We start from the raw sequence: 25,175 nt of genomic DNA on the forward strand, positions 1-25,175 counted from the left end.
TAGTTTAGGTGTGCAGTTTCCCACACAATAGTCAAACACATTTGTGTGGCAAGTCTACATATTTTATTTATTATTCCAGATTTCAGATTATAACCGGCCTAATTTATATTGGGACACTGTCTATCCACTTTTAAGCGTAATTTCAGAACAACATTGACATAATCGGAAATTCTATATCTCGTAACTCTAAAACCAATAAAGAGCCATGATACATCAAGGGTGAGTCGGAATCACCCTTTTAGCCGGAAGGGTCATGTAGTACAATACAGTACAAGCTAGGGTTGGCGAGAACAGTTTCCATTTCGACTTCCCACGCCACCCCTGCAGGGAAACCCCACTTGTTGATTTTTGTTCCGTAATCGAGCCCCCATTTGACATCGTTTCCGGGCCCCATTAACAATAACAATTATTTTTATTTTAATGTTCTATGTTGACATCGGTACATCGATTATGAGTATACAGTCTACTCGACTCGATGTGGGGACTTAATGAGCTAGTGCTGTACACTCGATTGTGTCGTGTCGTGATCAATCATAGTCCTGAGTCGAACTTGGATCCTTATCTGGGTGTATTATGTCTCGTAATTATTGTCAATAAGTAATTTTAATAGTGTTTACATATTCAACTTACTAAGGTATGTAAGTAGATAGATACTACATATTACGAGAATAGGGTTGATAACGGGGTATAAAAATCTATTTAGTCCGCCGGTTAGGTAATGAAAAAATATTAAACACGTAGTTTTTTTTATTCGGTCGTATAAGAAAAAAAATCTTATATAAAACGAATCAAAGTTGTGAAACGTATAAAACGTACCGAGAGGAGACGTCGCACGATATTTAAAATCAATATGGCTACAAAAGTATTTTGCTTCCGTAAGAAAATGAAAAATAGGTACGTGTCAAATATTTTAAAATAATCTACAAAACGGACATTAAAATAAGAATTACTCATCTATCCTATTGTAGGGAATAACCAAATTAATTTGCAAAGGTAATTAATTTGCATTAATTTGCAAAAGTAATTAATTGGCATTCATCTGATTAATCATGTTAAAGTAACGAATCAAAAGAGTTGCGAAGTTACTTAACCACCTACTTAACCCATATGGCGCCTCTGTACCTGATTGGGTACAGTGAAACAATTGACAAAAGTTGTAATTATTTTTACTTATTGCTGCTGTTACTGCTCGTTGTAGTGGTCAATAGGAACAGTACTTCGAAATAATTACAGTTTATGCCGATAAAATTTTTGAAATCTGTATCTGTGAGGATTTGAACATCGTACTATAATTGTACATAGAGGTAAGTACTGAATAATATTTTTTTTTAAGTTTAGCGTAAAGAAAATGTTATATTTTATTTATTGTTTTTATAGTATATAGAATGATTTTTACATGAAATACTAAATAAATATTTTGTTTCATATATTTACATTGTAATTGAGCATGGAACCGTACTGTACCTAATTGGGTACAGCGGCCGAATCTGTATAACGATTATCTTTTGTTTCAGATTTGAGTGATAATGATTTCGAAACGATTTAACGTTTCTGATCATTACAGCGGGATAGAGGAAGCAGTTAACAATAATTTAGAATATAGTGACAGTGATTCCGGATGCCACTTTGCTGTCATACTACCAGCACCCAGCGTTGTCACAGATATCACTGTGAGGACCGCCCGGAGGACATGGTGGAGCATACGGTGGCGGTGTGTTCTGCATGGGCTGAGCACCGACGTATCCTCAGGGATGTGGTCGGCGACGGCGACCTCTCGCGTCCGGTATTGGTTCAGACCATGGTACGAAGTAAGGGGGACTGGGATGCCGTCTCCTCCTTTTGCGAAGCAGTCCTGCTAGCTAAGGAGTCGGGGCGCGTGAGAGAACTAACCTCCTCATGCCCCAGCCGTCGCGAGAGACACTCCGGGAGTCGGAGATCGCGGGACGATCTTACCGTAAGTTCAGGTCTGCGGACGGTGAGCAAGGATAGCCCGTTGCTCGACCAGAACTAGACCCGTGCGTGCAGCGTCACGTTCTGCGCGCGCCTCAAAGAGCCATCACACTAAAACAGACTAAAACCACCACAGATGGGGCCCAGTAGGGCTGATGATCCGGAGCTTTGGACTACCTAGCTTTAGGTTTACGGGGGCTCCGGCTCGAAAAGCAGGAGTGGGTACGGGGTGGTTTTTAGTCAGTAAGAGTCTGACACTCCCTCTCGCCTCGCCCGAGGCGGGAGAAGTCATAGGATGATTTTCCCCCCTCAAAAAAAAAGCGTTGTCACAGATGAGGAAGAAGGTGGCGAAGTAAAAAATGTCTAAAAACATTGTGTGTAGAAAAAAAATATTTTGAATTTTTTCACACATAATACGCCGCTGTACTCAGTTGGGTACACCCCCTCAAAACGGACCCAAATTATAATTTTCGATTTTTATGTTGATTTATAGTTTATTTTATGTCTACGCAGTAATAAAATAAACAATTCATATTAATATTTTTTTTAGTTTTATTTTGGCGGTTAATGGGTTAAGACAGGTACCCAAGCAATTGATTTATAATTATGGAGCCCATACTACATAATCAGCTGTCACGCTAATAGCTCCCTATAGCACGTTCGAGTTTAATAAAATATTGTGTTTAGAGCTTCGATCAACAATACCAACTAGATAACGGGTCACATACAAAATCAAAGCCAAATGCTGTCCGCGTGAATTTATACCTATATAGCTGCATTTGTTTTTAACGTACTAAGAGAAAAGTTTTAAAACAGTTTTAAGTTTAACCTAATTTCAACCATCGCACCTAGTAATAAAGTCACAAATCTTCAAAATATTATCTTACACTTACTATCTTTCGTAACAAAAGCAATAAACCTATTCTGTCACTTAGAAATGAAAAGACATAAGTCAAATAACATTAAGTGTAAAATCAACTTTAAAGAGCAACAAATAAAGTACTATTTCCTGTCACGGCCTTGTGAGCTACAGCGTTTTGTTTCGTGTCAGTTTGCTTTGTCGAATATTACTACAGGAGGTATGGAGTCGCGTTCAACACTAAAATAATTTATAATATGAACGTAAAAGTTTAGTTAAAATTATGTATGTTTTGGGTATTACGTTTGTTATTATACATACTTATGTATACTTACACCGTTTTAATTTTAATTGTTTTAATCCTATAATAAATTGTATTGTAGAGTAAAGTATGTTGGAGAAGGGAAGAGCGGGAGCGATGAAATGCGGGCAAAAGCTAGTACTTATTATTTTCCTCAGTTAATCACATGCAAAGGTGCGAATGTAGTAGCAAAGGAGCGAATAAGTTACTGAAATCATTACATAAGTCTCAACAAAAAAATATCACTTGGAAAAAGAATTGTAAACAAACAAAAAACACAAGTCTAGTTTACAGAAATAATATTGCGTAAATTAAAATGGACATTCTGCCCACGTAAACGGATTGCTAGGAAAACTAAAAAAAAAAGAAATAAGTAACTATCTAATGAGAGTCCAAAAAAACAGACACAAAAGTAGCATTAACCTATTTGAAAGTTCTAGTAACAAATTATTTTAAATTATTACCTACAACATAAATCTACTCCATGCGTCTACTGTTCTGTTACACAAAAGTTTGGGCACGTATTGGCCGATCTTGGCCAAACGTTTGTAGTGGTGATTTAAAATCGGTAATTTTGTTCAAAATTAAATATTATTTGTTAGTTTAAAAATTATAATATAACTTAATTTACATGTAGTTACCGAAAGTAAGACACTCCGGCCGTTAAATTGCTTTTTCGGGCATTATTTTTGCAACTCTTGAATACACATTGCGGCATTGTGAAACGTGTTTACATTGGCCGTGTTACAAGCGAACTAAACAAAATAAGAGCTCACGTCTCAAGTGAGCTGTTATTTATCGAGACGTATTTTTGCGCCGACCCGATATCTAGTTGGTATTGTTGATCGAAGGTTTAGAGATAACATCAAAATTTACATTCAAATTATAAGAGGTGGTACCTTCAGGCGACCGCTATAGGTAGTTATGATAAAACTGTCGTGTTCTCGTGGTACCAACTTATTCGTTGAATGATTCATTTGAAAAAGCATAAAAAGGTTTGTTAATATCGTAGGACACGCGATCGCAAATAATGATATGGTAATAAAATGTGGCTTGATTAAGAAAATTGGCTCGAACTCGAACAATGTATCGCCTCGGGGTAGGATTGTTTATATTTTTTGAATCGGATGAATTCCGCACGGATTCGCCATACTGTTTTGAATTCTTACATTTTAAAGGACTTACATAATTTATGTATTTTTAACTAGCTTTTCCTTCTAGCTTCGTAGGATAAAAAGTATCCTATCACCAAAGTCAGCGCATACCCTGTACGTACCTATACCAAATTTCATCAAAATCCGTTCTGTAGTTTCAGCGTAATTAACGGACAAACATCCAAACAAACAAACTTTAACGAGTTATTAAACATCTGTACAAATTATAATATTAATTGTAGGGCTTCTGGTCGAGATTTATTCTGAGTGGACTTACACGGATATATGCAAAAATTCAATCTTACTATAAAAAGTATGTATACTTAGTGCATTCTTTTACTTAATAAACGGGTTAAGTAAATCATATAAGCTTACTTAAATATTTAATTTCGATGATAGATAAACGAAAACACACAAATGCCTTATAAATATGCATAAATTCAAGATTAAAGCAAACAATATAAATTCAGAAATATTAATTAAGGCGCTAACTATGTCAACAAGTTTGAAAAGCGCTAGAAACTTTCTACAAGCAAAACGTTTTAATGCTACAACAATACGCAATTAACTATGCAAGTAATTAGTTGATTGATCGATTCTATATTCAAATTCATAAATTAAAAAAAAGTGTGCCAAACAATAGAGGTTTCAACATCAACATACCTGCCAGTCCAGTCGCACTGATCACCCATCATACCCGCCTCCGCTCTGCATAAAACTCCCAAAAATATTGTCCAAAATAATCGCCTCATCTCCATTTTTAACAAATTAAAATACAATAGTACCAATTAAAACACTGCTTCAATCACATCACTTGAAAACGAACTGTCTATGTAAGTTCCATAGTTATTCAGTTACTTTACAAAAGTAAACAAACTTGCCCGCGAATGCAACAACGCGACAACGCTTCACCAACTCAGAAACTCGACTAAACTACCCACCGATAGAGACAAAACCTCTTGGACACTCATTTACTTCAACGAGTAAAAGAGACAGATATAACAACATTCTAACGAAAAGAAACAGATAATAGACTATCTCTTTCCATAATATTGCTGTCCGTATCGTTCCAATATGAACTTTATTTCAATGACATGATGATTCAAATCTATTTGGAAAGGCCTGATAAGCTTTTCGAGGGCTTTTAGAATTGGCGGGAAAGGTTTACCGTATTATCTGCGAGGTTAACTTTGAGAGTAACTTTGTATATTTAAAATATTCGCGATAGTTTTATTTATTTGCGCATTTAAATAACAAGGTTACTAACTTAACTAGTTACTTTACAATAATAATAGCCAGCAAAAGATTATTAGGCACATAACCTACCTAGTCATTATGAGAATAGAAATGCGAAAAATTGTTCCTTACGTTGATAATTAAGAGCCATTAATCAAAAACAGCAAATAGTAATAATTATAAGAGATATTTCGTAAAGTATTGCACAGGTAGATAATGATAATTATTCTTTTAACCTTTAAGTTAAAATACATTAAAAGATATAGATCATATTTCGAAAGTTATAATTACCTGTCCTTTAGGTCGTGAGTCGGCACATCCTCATTTTTTTAAACGGTTCTATGCTTTTGGGGTAAATTCTGCGCATCGATATAAAGGGGACTCGACTAATTAATAGCTAAATAATCGTTTTAGCAAATAATGCTCATGGTCTTTAATTTTTTTATCTTTAATCTGAGGGCGAATGTGTCAATAAAATGAAGTTATTCCGGAGATAGATATCGGTACCCAGAATCAAACGTTTTGCAAGAGAAAAGATCAAAGAAATATGGTTTTTAGGAAAGTAGAGATTTATGTTAGGGTCGTACGGTCTCTTTTATAGTATTTGTGGTATATTCGATGCATGGCACGTCGATGTGTTTCGTCCGTGCTTGAGGGCGCGCGCGCCTTGTTTGCGAACAGATAAACTAAATCAATAGGCAGTGTTTGCTCGGCTAGTAGATAGCCGCATTGTCGCCATTCACTTGTGCTTGTTTAGGCCAATGAATCGACCCCTTATCTCACTTTAACAAAAATAAGTCACTATATGACACAGCTAGAAGATATACCTACGTACTTACCTAAGTATTTGCCCTAGCTAGAAATAGAAAATCATTTAGCATGGAAAATAGCAGACATTTCGACGTCAGTGTTCTTAGGATCTTAAGAATGTTGTGTTACTTACACATAATTTTTAAATCGATTGACAATGATTTCAATTTATTGATTCTTTGAATAAAGCTAGGTACAATTACACATCGCATCAGTGTTTTAAATCAATTGAATATTATAAACGCATTCATTGTCTCGACGTAAAATAGACAAAGCGCTATTGTCGAGCTTGACTAGCATTGTTCCATTAATTAAACTTTATAAATATTATTTTGTTCGCTCTTTAGCGTTTTGTTATAAAAGAAAGACTAAGTGTGTGATACAGCTAGTGTACTGGATCTAGTCAATATGATCGTCGCGTTCGTCTTGTTCGGTCTGAGTTTGGTTGCGTCGTACAATAAATCGTCTGTGAATATGTGCTTGTGGCATAATAATACATGTGAGTTTATTAGTGCTCCATATCTAACTGCATCATTTTCCTTTTTAAATTTTTCCTAAGATTCCTATTTAGTGGAAAAGTCGTCCAATAACTTCTCCCGCCTTTGGTGTTCTTCTACAGACTCTTCTATTGACTAAAGACCACACCGTTCCTATTCTTTCTTGCCTTAAACCGGAGCCCCAGTAACCTGCTAGGACGCCCACCGCTGAGGGTTGGGCATCAGCCCGCCTTGAGTGTGGCGTGAGGGAGTGTCAGAAAGACTCTTATTGACTAACAACCACACCGTGCCTATTCCTGCTTCGAACCGGAGCCCCAGTAACCCAGGAACCAGCTCCGAGTTGTGGCATTAGCCCTACTTGCTCAAATCTTTCTGAATTAGCACTCCTTTGTAATATGTGTAATTATAACTAAATTATAGCTACTTACACAAGCGTAACGTTGACTGCTTACATTAATCACCACATTTGTCTATGTCTGTTGGATAAATGCCGTAAGAAACGATTAGCTTAAGACGATCATTAACTCTCAACTCTCACGGTGGTCGTTCAGTGATACATTTTTTATTTCGTGAACATTGTCATTATTTTACATAGGAATATCATTTGCAAGTATTCACTCAATCGTATCACCATTAAATTTATCTAGTTAGACGGTTTCGTTATTAGGAACCTAAGTAGTTACTATAATTTTAAATTCTCATTAGCAGTAGGTATCGAGTTTAATGACCAATCGATGTACCTAAGTTATAAAGAATGAAATCGGTACTAGTTGATTCTCCATTTAGATAACCATAAGAATGTCTATAATTATAATATACAAACAATATCAGAAAGATCCACATGTATCCCTAATTATTTGAATTTCTTATTCCAGGTGTTGATATCTGCCCAGAATGGATGATCCAAAGAAAAAGCAACTGCTCAGCATCATATTGGCCAGCTCAAAAAACTTGCGAGCATCCAGAACAAATGCTTGTTGGGACCGTTTGCGGATTTTCAAGATGTGACTGTCCTGATCCTCTTGTGCTGGACACGGAAACCGGTTTCTGCTATGATGTAGACAATTGTCCAACAAAACATATGGTGTAAAATTTTTGTTAAGTAGCAAACTGATAAATAATTAATGTTAGTGCACACAATGTCATCATTAGATTTAAGTACCTAGATGTAATGAGTTACAATTAGACTCAGTCAAGATTTTTGTTATTAAATAACTGATGAAAAAAGCAATTTTGTCTTATTTTATAAAGAAATTAGGTAGGTTTGTTAAATTCCCATTTCTAATGCTTTCAAGTCTCGAGCTTGACTAGAGATGAACGATTTTTCCATAAATACTGTGTATCCACGTCGCTTGAAAGACTGATGGCCGCTGGGCCATGAAAGTAATCAAGTGGCGACCGCGGACCGAAAGACGCAACGTGGGCAGACCTCTCACTATGTGGACCGACGACATCGTCAGATTCGTGGGGAGCTAGTGGATGCAGGTGGAGGCTCTTTTCGTTCTACGTGGAGGACTAAGGAGACCTTTGTTCAACAGTGGACGTCTTCCGGCTGATGATGATGATCCACTTTTTTGGATAAATAATCTATCCAGTTTTACAACGAATGTTTATCCGAATATAAAATTAAAAAAGCCCATCTATAAGCCTGACTAATATTTGAAATTTCTGAACGTAGTTTCTAACGTCCATGTCAGTGTAATGTCATCTTGACACTAACTTGTAAAATGTGACATGTGACTGTCAGAATTCAAAAATAGTAATGACATTTGTTTTGCCCGAAATCAATGGCATTGATTCTTTGATTTGCGGTGTAATTTATTAAGTGAAACTACTAATAATATTAAGCAAAATGTTACGTTTTTGTGGACAAACTGCGTTCGGTCAAAGTAAAATACTCATTCAACCTCTCATACAGAAACAAATAACCTCTAAATTAAAGGCCATTAACAGCTGTACTAGTATTTTGAGTAGGAATTATGCGGTGAAATTAACTGAGGAGGATAACAAGTTAGAGTGTATATACAAAGGTCCACTGACGCCGCAGATTAAGGGTGTAAAAGTGTTTTCGTTGAGCTCGAGTGCAGCGGGCTTATTGGCACAACCTATAATCATTAAAGAAGCCGCAACGATAGGCAGTACCTCGCTCCTCGTCGCTATTTGCTCAGTAGTGGGTTTCTTCACATTCGTGACGCCTGTTTTACTTCACATTATCACCAAGAAGTATGTAACAGAAATACATTACGACCCTACAACATCAACATACACTGCTTCCACTATAAACTTCTTTTTAGCGAAGAAAAAGGTATGTATATGTTACTGACGTCTTTTATAGTCCTCATTATGACCTCTAAGATAATTCCTATTAGTGTAATAAGATCCCTCCATTCTGATTTGGTAACATTTTTCATTTTACTTGATAATAAAAATACATATTTAATTTAAAGTCTTAAAAGAATTTTCTTTTTTTTAATTCCATTTACTAAGAACAAACTCTAGCAACTAAGCTTTAACTAAAATATTACTTGCAGCTGGACTTCAAAGTGGAAGATGTGGAGGTACCAGAAATCCCCGGGATGTTCACCACATTGAAAGCTAAAGGAACACCTCTCTTCATAGAAGCGAGGCACTTCAATGATCCCCTGCACTATGCCAAGATGATGGGCTACGACAAACCTATGGACTTCAAACTTGGAGACAGTAGTGAAGGCTCAAGTAAATAGGTGTAGGCATTTGTTTTTATGTATATAATATATTTATTGTCAAGTTTATCATAGTTACTCAGTAACACACTCAGTGACTCGCACACACACCATATGTATTTGTATTTTTTTATGTATTTGTTTATTTATTCACCATCAAAATTTGTTAACTTGACGAAAGAGGGAACTGACTTCTGTAACTTAAGTTAGGCCTAGCCAGGCTGCTGGGCCTAGCGTGTATGTCAGGAAATTCATAGAAATGTTGTAACATTATTTTGTATTTTTTTAGTTACTGTTTAGTAAAATAATTATAAAGTTGTTAAGTAGTTATAGAGTTGTTTTAATGTTAGTATAACTCCCTCTATTAAAATAGAAAAATGGTTTAAAAAGAATATGCTCCTCTCTTTGAGATAAATAGTCAAAAGTGTTTAAAGCACATAAAACATAGTGCCATATAAAAAATCATACAATAAGAGATTTTCACATACTTAAAGGCATCTTCCAGCAAGGATCCTTCTGGGGTTTTTTTTTATGAGATAAGCTTGTAAATCAATAATACAGATCACCTAATAGTGATTTGGCGCCTCCATCACCCTAAACATCAGAGCCGTTACAAGTCCATTGCCAGCCTTTTGGTGTGTTGGGAATTTGAGGACTGTTTGGGAATGAGGAGTTGGGGAGGGGAGTGATTGTCGCTCCTACAAGATCAATTCAATATCATATTTTTTTCATACAGGTTAGATAGATCAGGATAGATAGATATTGGGTGTTAAAATGTTTGAAACAATCAGAATAGTTATTAAAATACTTTATTTCACATATAATTTCATGAAATGTTTAAAAGTATAGTCAACTGTTATTTTAGAATAGGGAAATAAGACTAGATAGTAACTGCAGGGAATACTATTAATTTGAGATAGGCATCTAGGTAGACAAAACGGAATGTTAAATTAAAAGCATGAAAATAAAAAATAACAAAATATAAAATTATACTAAATAACTAAAAACTAGAATAAAATTGATAAAAACAATATAATATGGAATGTCATCTTTGAATGTATTATACAATAGTCGATTTAAAGTTCCATGATTTCATTTATACGCCTCAAGTTTTGTGACTAGATGTCCTTAAACAATTTCATAGTTTCCATCTACGTAATATACATAAGATATATTTATTTTTATAAAAAATATAATTTACGCTCACTGCGCCGTGAGTAGAGCACCACACATCACCTTCCATACATAGATATACATATACCTTTCTAATCACTTCATTATTGATGGAATCAAAACAAAATGCACTATAGAGGTTTATAAAAAAGTAAAATCAACTATTTAATTCCCTGTTTCATTCAGTGAGTACAGTCACCCACATCTACACACATCCCTCACTTTAAAGCTTGCTGTATTTTGCTTACAATCTACATTACATGCCAACCATTAGCAATGAATGAAACAATATCATTATTCTCATTAAATTATCCATGGTAAAGGATTATAATAAATAATCCTACAAACATTTGGAGATTATTACATCTGACACAGCCAACTTAGGGATTGTTTTCGTAATTATATTTCTTTAAATTCAATCAGAAATTTAGTCTAACATAGAACATAGTATTTAATACTTCCGTACATACAATTAATTGATATTATTTATTACGTTTGACAAATTTTATTTTGAATACTATGTGTAAAAGATATTCAATATCAATACTTCACAATAATTCATTTAAAATTCGTGTTAAAATTAGGTCTACCAAATAACGACATTTAAATCGTCAACGCGCTTGCACTTCTATATTTAAAACGTAACGGTTTTTTCCAAAGTTAAAACTCATTCAGTAAAATCGTGCAGGCGCATAGACAATATTTATAATCTCTGACGACGATTGTACACATTTTTGTTATAATTTATAGGTTAAATTTAAATTATTTTTCCTTAAAATAATAATTTTACTCTTATGTACAAATCTTTCTAAGACTGTCCAGTAGTCAGCCGATATTTCCGTCATATATCACACAAGCCTTAAATTAATGATTTTAGAAACATCAAGATTACTCATTGTATTTTTTTAAACCGAGATACAATATTTTTTATAGTACTTTGACTAAGAAAATATTCCTGCCTCTATTTTGTGAATACAGAAAACAAACATAAAGGTGACAGAAACACGTCTTAGCCAAACTTTAAGTTAGGATGCAACACCTATTTACAAAGAAGTGGTTGTAATGCAATATTCGAGTTTTAGTTTACTTCCACAATATAGATACAAACTCATAACAAAATAAATGTAGTAAGTAAACTGTATCTAAAATCAGTAAGATTAGGCTGTATCCAGTGCCGGATTAACAATGTGGTAAGAGTAGTGTGAGGGTTATCGTGTTATAGGCCACCAGAGCAACTAATGGTACCTAAATAAGATATTTTGTCCAATATACAATTATTTAATGTTAAGTTATTGGAGGAACAAGACGTAACGCATCATTAGCGCCATCTAGCAAAGCAAAATACCCTCAGTACTACCGGCCCCAAACACACTGCTTGACTGTAGAACTTATAAGATCGAGGGAGCCTTAATTAGAATTTGCTACGCGCCTCGCGCATGTGTAATCCGCCACTGGCTGTATCGTTCATTCAGTCGTAATGTAGTCCGTTGTCTGCGAGAGCGTGTGTGGTTGGTGAGGACTTGTCGTCGGCGTCAACCGCGAGGGCGCGCGCGCGAGCTCTAGCGGCCCATTCAACGCGGCAGAAACAGGCAGTACCTAGTGTCGCTAGGACGCCTAGAATCATCAGCTGTACGGAGAGCAGCGCCTTTGACGAGTAGAAGAAACAGGCTGCCGCTGCTAGGGACTGGAAGTTAAGGAAATAATTATTAGAAGATGTTGTTTATGCAGGGCGTAAATCGTCATATCATCATAACATTTAAACACCTATCTTTTATACAAGTAAATCAATTGATGTTTAACTGTAGAAAAGGGGAAAATAATGAAAATAAACCCTATATATTTCACTTTTAAGTAGGTAAAGTCAAATTTTTTATTCGAATGCATTCGTTGTACATTGAAAGCAACAATTGATTTTATGCAATTGTGTAGCGCTAATCAATTGTTTTATAATAATAATTAATTATTACTCATAACCACATAGTAGGTACCTAAAAGTCGATTGATAAACTCCAAGACCTATTTATATGACAGAATAATGAGTGTCTCAAGCCTTAGTGCAATTTATTATGCACCTTTTTTATATGTACCTAGGTCACATAATTGCTTATCATGCGACACGTGTAGATACTTAGTATTACATCCTCTTTTATTTAACTTCCGTACGTAGAAGGTTATCGCTATAGGTACTGATTGGCAACAAAACAAGATTTTTCCTCTATAACTCACTCACATAAATAAACTATTCAATAGTCTATTGTTTGTGACGTAAGTAAAAAGAAGTATATTTGAGAAATCGAATTAAATAATTGAAATTATTATCTCATTATTCTGTTCGAGTCTACACTTTGCAACCGACAGACAATTTTAGAAACAGTAGTGATTGGTTGGTTTATTCGACCGTTCAATCAGCAGCCTTAGTACGATTTTGCTTTGTGTTAAAAGTAAACGAAATGAGAGCGCTTTCAACGCTCTGATTGGCCGGCTCGAATAAACCAACCAATCAAAGCACTAAAAGCTAAACGTAAAACAAACTCGTACTAAGGGCACAGATATTATTTTCACAACTTCCAAAAAATGCTTGTTGGTATTATTAGCACATGTAATGCTAACATCAAACACTAATAAAGGCATCTTTAGCACTTAGTACTTGAAAACATGACCTTCATAAACAAATTTACTTTGAATTAAATCTTGCACTTAGTCTACACCAAAAAGGGATATTGAACTCAAGAGCAACACAAAGAACTCACCTGAGTAAATTTGAACAGTGCGAACGCTGAGGTACTGTTGTCTGAGTAGTTGCCTCCCAAAATTGAGTATATCTGGGTATTGAAGCATGCGTCTCCGAATCCTAGTAGGAAACTGCAGAACATCGCAAGCTGAGGTGAAGGCGTGATGTAGGAAACCTCGTTGGTGTCTCCGAATGGAGCAACGGTCGGTAGATTGATGAAGATTAGGAAGAAACTGCCTAAATGGATGAAGTAGCCCATGATGACGATCGGATCGCGGCCCCAACGAGTTGTCTTTGATCCGAGAATACCGAATAGAGCACCTCCTGTAACAAAAATTGGTATTGAGTATAAGAACAGACTGCCGCGTTGGTCGCAAGTGCGACTGCCGGATAAAGGGTCTCGGGTTCGATTCCCGGGTCGGGCAAAACATTACTGGGCTTTTTTCGGATTTTTGAAAATTTCTCAAGTAGTAGTATGGAGTCTGGAAATGTGCCCGGTACCTATATGGCAATAGGCTCACCACCTATTACATGGAACTTACAACATAAATTGTGAAAAGTGGGTGTACATTGTACAGTGGCATTATGTGTCATAGTGTACACCTCTGCCTACCCCTTCGGGGATTAAAGGCGCGACGATATGTATGTATGTATAAGAACATAGGTAGTAGAGATACTCGTATAAAATAATAGTGTTTATGTGCATTAATATAAAGTTCAAATTTTATTGCATGCAACAACATTAATTATATTATTTATGCATATGTGTGTCAACTCATTATTTATCTATCCTTGGGTTATAGCTTAAGACAATTACGTAAGTGTAAACAGAATTAAACTTTAATCTTTATCTATCTAATACTATATACAATTGCTCAATACAAATATTGCTAAACCAAAGTGGACAATGAAAGGTAATTAGTATGTCATATCTAAAGATTAATCAAATGTTAAAAGGTTTGTTTTGTAACTTGTATTGATGAGATTAATAGATATGTTTAAAAGGATATACAAACAAGGTTTTATACTTATAGATTCTTAGTTAATTAAGTTAGAACTTTATTAACACAACATTAAGGATGAAAATGCTCAAATAAATTTTGTCGCACTTATGCAGTTCCATATTCTTTCATATAAGTAAGCACTGATAAATACAAATATACAATACCCTTATTAATACACTAGGTACACCTCAAATAACTATATACCACTCAGCAGAACGCTATATAGTCAAATTGAAACTTCTCCAATAGACATTCGACTCTATCACAACGGCAATAAAGTTGAGAATATATTAAACGGCAATAATAGCTCAACATACAGCCTACAAGAAATATACAATAAAGAGAACGTGACGTCACACTCACCGAGCACCTCTCCCATACCAATGAAGACGCCTGACAAGCCCACCAACTGTTTAGCATTCTCGCCCATAGACAGCGTGAAACCAATGCTGGGACTGTACACGCCGCTGAAGAAGGACAGAATTAATCTTTAATCTTTATCTATCTAATACTATATTCAATTGCCCAATACCAATATTGCTAAACCAAAGTGGACAATGAAAGGTAATTAGTAAGTCATATCTAAAGATTAATCAAATGTTAAAAGGTTTTTTGTAACTGGTATTGATGAGATTAATAGATATGTTTAAAAGGATATACAAACAAGGTTTTATACTTATAGACTCTTAGTTAATTCAGTTTGAACTTTATTGACACAGCATTTAGGATGAAAATGCTCAAATAAATTTTGTCGCACTAATGCAATTCCATATGATTTCATGTATGTAAGCATTGATAAATACAAATATACAATACCCTTATTAATACACTAGGTACACCTCAAATAACTATATACCACTCAGCAGAACGCTATAAAGTCAAATCAAAACTTCTCCAATAGACATTCCACTCTATCACAACGTACATAAAGTTGAAAATGTATTAAACGGCAATAATAGCTCAACGTACAGGCGTGCCTACAAGAAATACACAATAAAACGTGACGTCACACTCACCGAGCACCTCTCCCATACCAATGAAGACGCCTGACAAGCCCACCAACTGTTTAGCATTCTCGCCCATAGACAGCGTGAAACCAATGCTGGGACTGTACACGCCACTGAAGAAGGACAGTTCCACGCCTGGAAATAGGAAAAACGTCATTATAGATATGTAACATAAAGCCTAATATAGTGTAAACCCAAGTAGCAAAATTATCCTATAACAATTAACTTATAGAATTACATGTCTTATAGAAATATAGTAGACGCATTAACACAGGCCACCCACAAAAAATAAAACATCAGGACAATTAGATGCTTTTTTAAGGGGGAAAAATCATCTAATGACTTCTCTCGCCAGGGCGAAGCCAGAGGGAGTGTTCTGACACTTCCTCTCTTACTGACTAAATACCACCCCATTCCTACTCCTGCTTTTCAAGCACGAGCCCCGGTAAACCGCACACACTCCACCTAAGTAGGTAGTCCGCACCTCCGGATTAGGCATCAGCCCTACTGGGCCCCATCTTTGGTGGTCTGATGGCTCTTTGAGGCGCGCGCGGAACACATTACATGCCGCGAAAATCGAATTTGAGCGACCTTTTAATCTCATCCACCTCTATTTGACCGATGTCGTTAGTTAGGCTACTAGTTCAAAGGCTTCTTATTTACTTACGAAATTAAACTTTACTGCTAAGACATACATAAGATATTTGTTAAAACTACATAAAGGAAAATTTGCGACAGAGGAAAATTAACTTTATGTACTACACAATAAGGAATACGTTTACAAGAGCACTAAAATGGAAATGTTATTAAAATGTCGGGTAGTATTTGACATTTACGCGTCATGCAGATATATTGGGTAAACAGGTTTGTCGATGCGCTTTAATGAATCGGAGCAAACATTTATATTGTACTCTGTAAACGGACCTTTGTTTACGGAACTACATTTATAATACGTCAGTAATTTAAATATTTTTCGTTTATTGCATTTTACACATTAAAATAACTCATTGGACAATTTCTGCTCTTTGCCACTACTGTTAGCCAAAATAACATTACCCATAGTACGAGTTTGCTTTACGTTTAAAGTAATCGAAACTAAAGCGCGTTCGGTGATCTGATTGGTTGGTTTAATCGAACTGGCTATATAGTTTCCAAAACTTAAAATAAAGGTTATCGAGATATATTTGTGCACTTCATTTCTAAACATTCAATATTCCAAATGTCACTCTAAATCTTCCAATTTGCTTAAAAATGGATACAAAGTTAATCTTGAACTTTGTATTATTATAATATCAAAGTAATCGAAGGCCTTTCTCCACAAAATTGTAAAAGAGATTCCTTTAGAAACCACGTCGGAATGGATTACTCATTAGTATTCAGTGAGGGTAGCGAATGTAACAGGGAGTCAATGATCCCAGATTCTTGGAAATCTTGGAATAGTCACTCAAAGAGTAATTTAATAAGTAGGTCTGACGACTGCACGGTTGGTGCGGTGGCTGGGCAACTGGCTGCCGCGCAACGGGTAGCGGGTTCGATTCTCGCACGGAACAACTCTTTGTGTGATCCACAAATTGTTGTTTCGGGTCTGGGTGTGGAGTGTATGTGAACTTGTATGTTTGTAAACGCACCCACGACACAGGAGGAAATCCTAGTGTGGGGCAACGCTTTTTTAAAAAAAGAAAAAACAGAAAGAAGGTCTTTGTTAGTCCTTAACCAAAAACTAGTGGAGTAAACAAATACTGCAATAACCGACATACATAAATCAAATGATGTAATGTAAAGGTCAGGTCATGCTGCTCATCAATCTGCTGATTACCTCCCATACATACAATAACAATTTTGCATGTCTGTTTTAAATAAGTATGCAGTTTCCTTAGTTTTTATATGTGGGAGAGCCATGCTTCGTCACAAATGGGCCGTCTCAACTGGAGTGATACCTCGACCTCACAGAAAACTGACGTGAAACAACGCTTGCGTTGTGTGGGTGAGGTTACCGGACCCTTCCCATTCTTCCCAATCCCCGATTCCCCAACAACCCTTAAATTCCTAACCCCCAAAAGGCCCGTAACGCACTTGTAACGCCTCTGGTGTTTCGGGTGTCCATGGGCGGCATCGATAGCTTGCCATCGAATGATCCGTCAGTTCGTTTAACTGCTTATACCATAAAAAGTAGGTAAATGGTGATATGCAACTGCCGTAGATCAGATCTTGGGTTTGCTAAGTCGGTTTCAAAACTCTGTCATAATAGGTACTGAATTTACCACTGCTCTCTTTGATAACTGGGAAGTCCCCTATTAAAACGGGACTATTTACATAACTAGCTAGTACACCTACGTCTTGAGGAAAATGACTGTTTTGATATTATGTAACTCACCGGTATAAATGAAAGTGACACTGAGCAACAACATATCGCGGGTGCAGAACAGTTTCAAAGCGCCTTTGAACGCATCCAGGGGACTTTCTTGCACTTCATGGGTCACTATCTCGCCCTGGAAACAAAATTACTTCATGAACATTGCATTCGACCTACTAAACAAGTCTTTTATTTAAAGAACCTTCCGCATTGTAAGGGTCAATGGCCTATCAAAATCAGGGCTAAAGCCTTGACTTGAAAATATTCAATTATGGTGCCTTTATTAGCTCCACCTACTGCCTTACCATACATAAGTTCCCGTTGACCCTCATTGAAACTACCTCATAACATTCCTCTTTAAAGAAAACACGATCAAGGGAATCCAGTCGCGTGTCATAAAGTTTTCAACATCTCGAATAATTTGTATTTGAATAATACCAAAAATAGTGACAAGGTAGATTAAAATGTTATTTAAGATCTAGTCGGCCATGGTTTAGTTGCAATATCTACATGCATTATGTCAACGCGATAGGGTGCGGTTTACCTTGGCATCTTCGATGTTGGGCATGCGCTTAGCTGGTCTTAGGAGCATGAGGAAAACTAAGCCGACAGCACAGACTCCCGTCAGAGCACCGAACACCACGTTCCTTGTCTCCGCATCAATTTGTGTCTTGCCTTGGAACTTAATGAATACGAAAAGATTTCCGAAAAACATGCTGCAAAGAGAAAGCATTCAATTAACGATTTTAAAATTGGCGAGCTGAAACATTGCGCTTGTAAATCGGCATCGAGTATGAGTTACATCTAAACGTTAATTGATCAATTTATATGCTAACAAGATTTATTATACTTGATTCTTTAACAACTTCTCTAACGATTATGCACTAGAATACATAAATATATTTCTTAAATTGGAAATGACTTTTTATTTTTACAATATCAAACTGAAAGTGGCATAGCAACTCTATCAACAAACCTGCACTGTAACATAGCCCAGAAGACTCCTGAGTTCCTGGATATAGTATCGGCATCGCTGTTGAGTGTCAAATAGTTGCCCTGGCCGGTCCATATAGCAGCTGCGCCGGCGCCGATCAACACGCTCGCCACGTACAAGAGCCACGTGCGAGGGAACAAGAAAGTCACGATGAAGAATCTGCAATAGGATTATCAATATTACTTTCGCTATCCTATTAATTCCATAAATACGTTTACGACTCTTACATGTAAAAACTACTGAACTCTAGAGAAAGATTCTTCCTAGCTCATTTAAATTCTGTAGTTTTAAGATAGGAGGCAGTAACGTGTCCATAGCCGGTGATCGCTTACCATCAGGTGACCTGTCTTAAGATATTAGAGAGAGCTAGAGGAGAGCTCGTTTGCCATTCCATAAAAAAATAGATTTACATATTTTGAGAATCCGAAAGTTCGACTGATAAGAACAAGAAACCACAGTAGAATTCCTATCTCCAAAAACAATTGAAAACAAGTCTGAGACCGGCTTCCTTCATTGTTCAGCAGTTGACGTAAGATTTGCTAATCCAATTTCACGAGCGTTACAACATAATGGGACAGAGACGAGGCGAAGGCTTTTAAATTCCGTTCGAAAGTTGAACTCTGGCACAATGCCATATAACTAGGTTTATGAACATAAAATCTGATGCTGTCCAGCCAGTGTCAGGTAAACTTTACACAATAGTTTACAAATTACAACTTAGCTCAGACAGCACGACAAGCTACTCTAATTTTACAAATTCCTGTAAGCGATTATCGGCCTTAGCATTTTGCAATAAAGTTGAAATCTAATAATTTTACAGTTCAGGATAGCTTAATGTGCTAGCGTCTAGGCATTACGTCGAATGTCCACTAGAGTATAAAACAAGTATCGGTTACGCAATCTACATTACATAGTTCGGATGACATGACTGCTAGCTAGCCTCGGACTCAGGTAGGCTATAATAAATCTGGCTACTTTAGTAAACACATTTAAGGAAAACTTGAACTTTAATTAAGAATCTCGCCAATACCATGTAAGGTGACTACGATTTTAGATTTTAAACTAGACGATATAAGAGACGCAATTACTGTTTTGTGAAGTTAAGAAATTTTATCAAAATATGAAAAATAAGAATGCTATAAAGATAAAAATACGTAATCACAGTACCTAAGTAATTGTAAAATTAAAGTTTATTGTAATAGGTACAAATAACATGCTGCAAATTAGATGAATAAATATTGAAACCACGTCAAGATAAGTTTTGTGTGTTAATAACTTTTTATCGTTCTATACAGATAAACACATAAATGCAACTCTGAGGTACCTAGTGCACGATTAAAACTATTTACCGAAATAATCAAACGACCAAATCATCCTAATTTGTGAAAAGTAGAAAAAAACCTTGAAATTGAATACATACTAAATTGATATAGCCATTACAGGCAACCACACAAAGCCACTTAACAATCATAAAGAGATACCTCTAAATGTGGGTGATGTGGTAGAAGCAAAAGTAGTAAGAATGCTACAATCAACTGATTTGACAATCCATCACCAAGAGATGTAAGTCCCCAAGAATAATGTTATTTAAATTGTGTGTTTGTAAATGTTTATTAATATTGTCTGTTTTATATTAAACTAACCGGCAAACTTCGTAAGACCTCAAAAAAAAATACCTTTTAAACCAAAATTAGCGAAATTGGTCCAGCCCTTTTCGAGTTTTAGCGAGACTATCGAACAGCAATAGATTTTTATATATTATTATACAGATTGTGTGTTTGTTTTAACACGGAAGTTAAATCACCAATAGGAATCTACTGCAATTCCAGTCTCCAGATGGCTAACATTAGTCACAAAATCAATTCTATCTCTGTAAACAATAGATGCTACAAAATCCATTGAACAGTTGCGGTTACCACCCGATTGTGTAACAAACACACCTCCAACTCTGAGACTCGGAACATCGCATAAGTAATGTAACGTGGGATGTTTAGGTAAAGGTTACATCCATACACGATTCTCGCACATTACAACTTAGACTTAGATGAGAATAACAAAGGCGTTACATTTCCAAATAAAGTTAGTCTAGTGGCGATGGGACATGCTAATGCTTTTAACTCCGTACTAGGAGTATTTAGAAATATATTGCAGACAACAGATAGATACATTTCTCAAGGATGCAAACAAACAGTTATAATAAGGCATAAGCTTCTCAATTTCTCATAGTTCATCATTTTTTTGCAGCTCAGAACTAGAATCGATTACCTAATAGTGCCTTATCATCGGATTGAGCATCAGACTATAATACAAAACAATTACATGCCCATTATATCGCCTGTATAAGCCTAAAAACAACAGTGTCAGTAGTTGCCTACACAACACGTGCTTATTGCAAAACATTCGCATTCTTTTCCTATGCGATTCGACCTCGATTAACGATGAACCGGAACAAAATAAAGATGATTATCATCTTATCATTCACATGTCGTAAATCTTTGAGGAAAAATGGAAAGGGTGTTGCGACAGAAACGCGCGACAATTTGCACGCTACCGGTTCTGTATTAGTCGCAATTTTTTATGACGAAACTGTGTGCCGCTAGCCAAACTGGCTAGTTTGTAACTGCTATTAAAGATAAAATTGCTGTCGTTTATCAGAGTATGTACATATGTGAATTACACACATAACTACAAAACATATTATGCACGTGGTTGTACAGTCGCCAGCATATTATACTACCCGAAATAGATATATTTCTTTAATAGATATTCAACTTAATTGCACAATGATAAGGTTGAATATGTTGAAAGCAATTTGACAGAATGGGGTAGCTTGAGTTGATGGTGTCAACACGTTCCATGTTATGTACACTACTCACAGTTTAAAAAGTTGTTTGACTGATAGCCATCAAATTGCGTAAATCGTGTTACAACAAAGCCCGTAGTATAGGATACTACCTACTTACTATTGTTGCATATCTACATTTTCTCCTAAAACTATATCCGTTACCTACTATCAACATAATTATAAAGTACTACGTCACGGTCGTAATTTCAATTAAAAATCTATTAAGTATCTACCAATAAACTCATTGCCCATATCCGGCTGTAAATCCGCTGGTTTTTTTTTATGTTTATGTAGTACTTATAAGCATTTTTAAGGAAAACTCTTCTAAATTATACCATTGCACGAATAAAGTATACTCGGAGACATTTTGTAACAAATTATTAAGGATCCCTAAGAAAAAGTATGTCAAAATAATGATAATAATTTCAGCGCAAACAAGTTTTCAAATGAGTTCAGTGCACCTTCAAATCAAGTGAAGGTCACGCAAGCGTAGTAGTGATTATTATGATGCAATTAAATTTAATCAAACTCGTAACTCGACACACAACAAATTAGTTTCTAACACGTACGCTACGTATAGGTATAACATGGTCACTCACTTTCGTTGAAGACTATGCAACAATTAATTTAGACCTAATTCCTAACAGCTTAAGAGCTTGTTAAATCGTTCAGGTCTTTAGGTAAAAATTTTAATTGGACTAACCATTTTAAACAAGGTTAATAGTCTTACCGCCGTACTCATAGTCATTTAATTGTTACTTAACTTAACGCTATTGTTTTCGGAACAAAATCTTTACTGAGGAATAATTTAAGTAATAATTAAACGTCTCTGAGTCCAAATTTTCGGCGCAGACAAAATCAATCTTTGATAGTTGACGGAAATTGGAAATATCATATCGTGACTGACAATAGTAAAAAATAATAACAATTCGTGTTATTATCTATAGCTATAAATAGTGAATTATATTGTTAAAATAAATGAAAGGTTGAAACTATGCAACAAAGCCGGGCAACCTTGAGGGGGCGTGATCTAGTCTAGTGAAGGTTTGTAAGCGAAAACATTTCGATATACACCGACTGAGGAATGCGTGTGCGATAATATAATGATTGGAAACCACCTGCTAACTATTGAACACATAGAACTAAACGGTGATAGAAATATCAAAGAAATAAATAAGACCAACGCAAACACCATTTGATGAAAGAAGCAGTAGGACAATACTTATTCTATTTTATACTACATAAAAAAATGCATTGTAATAGTAATTTGAGTTCAATGTGCGGTCTTATCACACACGGCGATTTCTTCCAGACAACCTTTGTGTACTGTGTACAAAACCGATCTTCAAAAAATATTAGTAAGTAGGTTAACCCAGATATAGTAATCCCTTGTATCTTAATAATACACGTGTTATCATAATATCGATTACTATAAAAGAAATCGATGAGCAACATACGCATGATGGGTTAATTCCCTTATCATAAATCATGACAATTGAAACATAAACACTTCTCTTTATAAAAGGTTCATCGAACACATATGGCCATCACAGATGGTTTCTATTTAATTTACAATCAAAAGTTCTAGTTATCATTGCTGTTGGAAAATAGTCATTATTTGCAAGACAAATGCAATGTAATTAATGAAGTACTTAGAGAACAATGTACAGTTATTGCAGTAAACAGTGTTTATACATTGCAATAGATGTTCTCCACATTATGCACTAGTAGTACATAAAACACACATGCACAAAGTACTATGTAAAATGCATGTGATAGAGTTTATTGTCGCTCATGAATTCATGACAGATTACTATTGCTTTGTGGTCACAAGTAAGTAACTGACTGAAGAATGTATTTTTATTTATCAACGTGTTTCCCTTACCAATGTTTTCTATTTGCATCATAAAGGAATGTGGATATTTTATATGTTAGAGAGCTCAATGACAACAGTGAAATCACATTACCTGATCAAATATGATTTTAAGATCCAAATAAACACCAAATAAATTATTAACCTGTACACAACGAAAACCTTTTTTTTTTTTTTTTTTGAGGGGGAAAAATCATCCAATGACTTCTCCCGCCTTGGGTGAGGCGGGAGGGAGTGTCAGACTCTTACTGACTAAAAACCACCCCGTTCCTTCTCCTGCTTTGAGCCGGAGCCCCGGTAACCTTTTACGTTGTCCGCAGCTCCGGATCAGGCATCAGCCCTACTGGGCCCCATCTGTGGTGGTCTGGCTCTTTGAGGCGCGCGCGGAACGCGACGCGCCGTACGCAACACAACGAAAACCTTACATCGCAGATAGGGGCAATCTTTATTTCACATGACATTTTATTAATTTTACGATCCAATCAATTCCAATTAGTTTTAGGATCAGCATAAGTTTGGACCAGATTCAGACCAATATGATCACGCGTGACGTCACTTTTAGGTATATGTATTTAATATGTAGAAATAACGTATCTGCTCCCCCTCCTAAACCCTGATACGTTTCATCCAAATATTGTTATCTTATATGACAAAATAAAAAAATACGTGTCATACTCATATTTTTATTACCTAACTGACGGACTAATGATCATAATGAGACTACCATCTTCTCTCCACAAGCCTTGCCTTCTAGTAATCATACCATATCCTTGGTGTATTAGCCCCGTTCGCTAATAAATAAGTAAACAAAACCTTTTTCAAAATGGCTCTTTAACCTCCTTCCTCAAATGTCGATAGAAGACAGTCAATGTCAGAAGCTATTTGGTAATTGACTCGCAAGTAAGGAGGAACGAAGTTAAACAAAGAGTTTACTTAACATTCACGACACCACCTCAACGTAACGGCAGTGGATAGTACTGAGGCTACTTGAGTACTACGAGCGTTGAACGCGGTCTCGTTTCGATCTCGTTTAACGTAAAACAAACTCGTACTAAGCCGTCAGTTATATTCGTTCTACTCTATAACACATTTATTATTAAAAAGGCAATATTTCTCATATTTTAAACAGGATAATACTCTCTTGAGATTTCTGGTTGATCGTCTTGTAAGGATTAACCTCTTGTCTGTCGGTATCTAGACACACGGCAGTGTGTCCGCCAAGTTCGAGCAAAAAAACCGACACACCGGCCGTGGGTTATATTACACGAACCATTTCGGGCCAAGTTCGACCCACCTATAACTCAAAATCTATTTTATCTACGCATATGAAATTTCTATTATCTGTCGAGATCTACTTACTTATCTAAAATACAAAATTTTATTAATGTACCTATTGTAGGTCTTGAGATATTGACGTCAGAAAATCGCTATTTTTACTATACACTCACTGACTGACTCACTCACTCACTCACTCACTCACTCACTCATCAAAAACCTAGACCACTTCCAATGGTCGTATGACTTGAAATTTGGCATGGAGGTAGGTCTTTAGGTCAAGGTAAAGGAAAAAATCTGAAAATGGCCAAGTGTGAGTCGGTTTTGAAAATAATGAAGGTGTAAATTCATACCCCTAAGGAACTAAAACAAAAAAAATATCTATATCTTCCAATGGTCGTACCGACCTAA

At 35.9% G+C, this 25,175-nt stretch overlaps 4 protein-coding genes across 5 annotated transcripts in view; 2 read left to right on the forward strand and 2 right to left on the reverse strand.

Annotated features, from left to right (window-relative positions):
• The window catches only part of LOC118264195 (meteorin-like protein), a 33,234-nt gene extending 28,031 nt beyond the window's left edge, over positions 1-5,203 (reverse strand). For both annotated transcript variants that reach the window (XM_050704787.1, XM_035576622.2), the window contains exon 1: positions 4,928-5,203. In XM_050704787.1, the coding sequence (XP_050560744.1) occupies positions 4,928-5,022 (95 nt within the window). In that variant the 5' untranslated portion in view covers positions 5,023-5,203. The remainder of the gene's footprint in view (positions 1-4,927) is intronic.
• Positions 5,204-6,618: 1,415 nt separating this feature from the next.
• LOC118264194 (uncharacterized) lies at positions 6,619-8,018 on the forward strand. Its single transcript, XM_035576621.2, has 2 exons — positions 6,619-6,809; positions 7,683-8,018. Exons 1-2 carry the CDS (start codon positions 6,719-6,721, stop codon positions 7,895-7,897), a joined length of 306 nt encoding a protein of 101 aa, XP_035432514.1. The 5' UTR covers positions 6,619-6,718; the 3' UTR covers positions 7,898-8,018.
• A 518-nt stretch (positions 8,019-8,536) lies between these two features.
• Positions 8,537-9,839, forward strand: LOC118264167 (transmembrane protein 70 homolog, mitochondrial). The gene is made up of 2 exons (XM_035576583.2): positions 8,537-9,112; positions 9,339-9,839. Exons 1-2 carry the CDS (start codon positions 8,660-8,662, stop codon positions 9,528-9,530), a joined length of 645 nt encoding a protein of 214 aa, XP_035432476.1. The 5' UTR covers positions 8,537-8,659; the 3' UTR covers positions 9,531-9,839.
• Positions 9,840-10,302: 463 nt separating this feature from the next.
• The window catches only part of LOC118264242 (UNC93-like protein MFSD11), a 30,744-nt gene continuing 15,871 nt past the window's right edge, over positions 10,303-25,175 (reverse strand). Inside the window, exons 3-8 of the mRNA XM_035576687.2 lie at positions 18,754-18,930; positions 18,322-18,493; positions 17,799-17,913; positions 15,434-15,559; positions 13,433-13,737; positions 10,303-12,366 (exon numbers count right to left, since the gene is read on the reverse strand). Coding sequence (XP_035432580.1) covers positions 12,151-12,366; positions 13,433-13,737; positions 15,434-15,559; positions 17,799-17,913; positions 18,322-18,493; positions 18,754-18,930 — 1,111 coding nt within the window. The 3' untranslated portion in view covers positions 10,303-12,150. The remainder of the gene's footprint in view (positions 12,367-13,432; positions 13,738-15,433; positions 15,560-17,798; positions 17,914-18,321; positions 18,494-18,753; positions 18,931-25,175) is intronic.

Source organism: Spodoptera frugiperda, chromosome 26 (assembly GCF_023101765.2).
Source record: "Spodoptera frugiperda isolate SF20-4 chromosome 26, AGI-APGP_CSIRO_Sfru_2.0, whole genome shotgun sequence".
NCBI lineage: Eukaryota > Metazoa > Arthropoda > Insecta > Lepidoptera > Noctuidae > Spodoptera > Spodoptera frugiperda.

Excerpts from the sequence above, each read along its gene's own strand:
- LOC118264194 (XM_035576621.2), top strand. The coding sequence starts at position 6,719 with ATGATCGTCGCGTTCGTCTTGTTCGGTCTGAGTTTGGTTGCGTCGTAC. Across the intron at positions 6,810-7,682 it reads CTTGTGGCATAATAATACAT|GTGTTGATATCTGCCCAGAA; the intron begins GTGAGTTTATTA and ends TTCTTATTCCAG.
- LOC118264167 (XM_035576583.2), top strand. The coding sequence starts at position 8,660 with ATGTTACGTTTTTGTGGACAAACTGCGTTCGGTCAAAGTAAAATACTC. Across the intron at positions 9,113-9,338 it reads TCTTTTTAGCGAAGAAAAAG|CTGGACTTCAAAGTGGAAGA; the intron begins GTATGTATATGT and ends TATTACTTGCAG.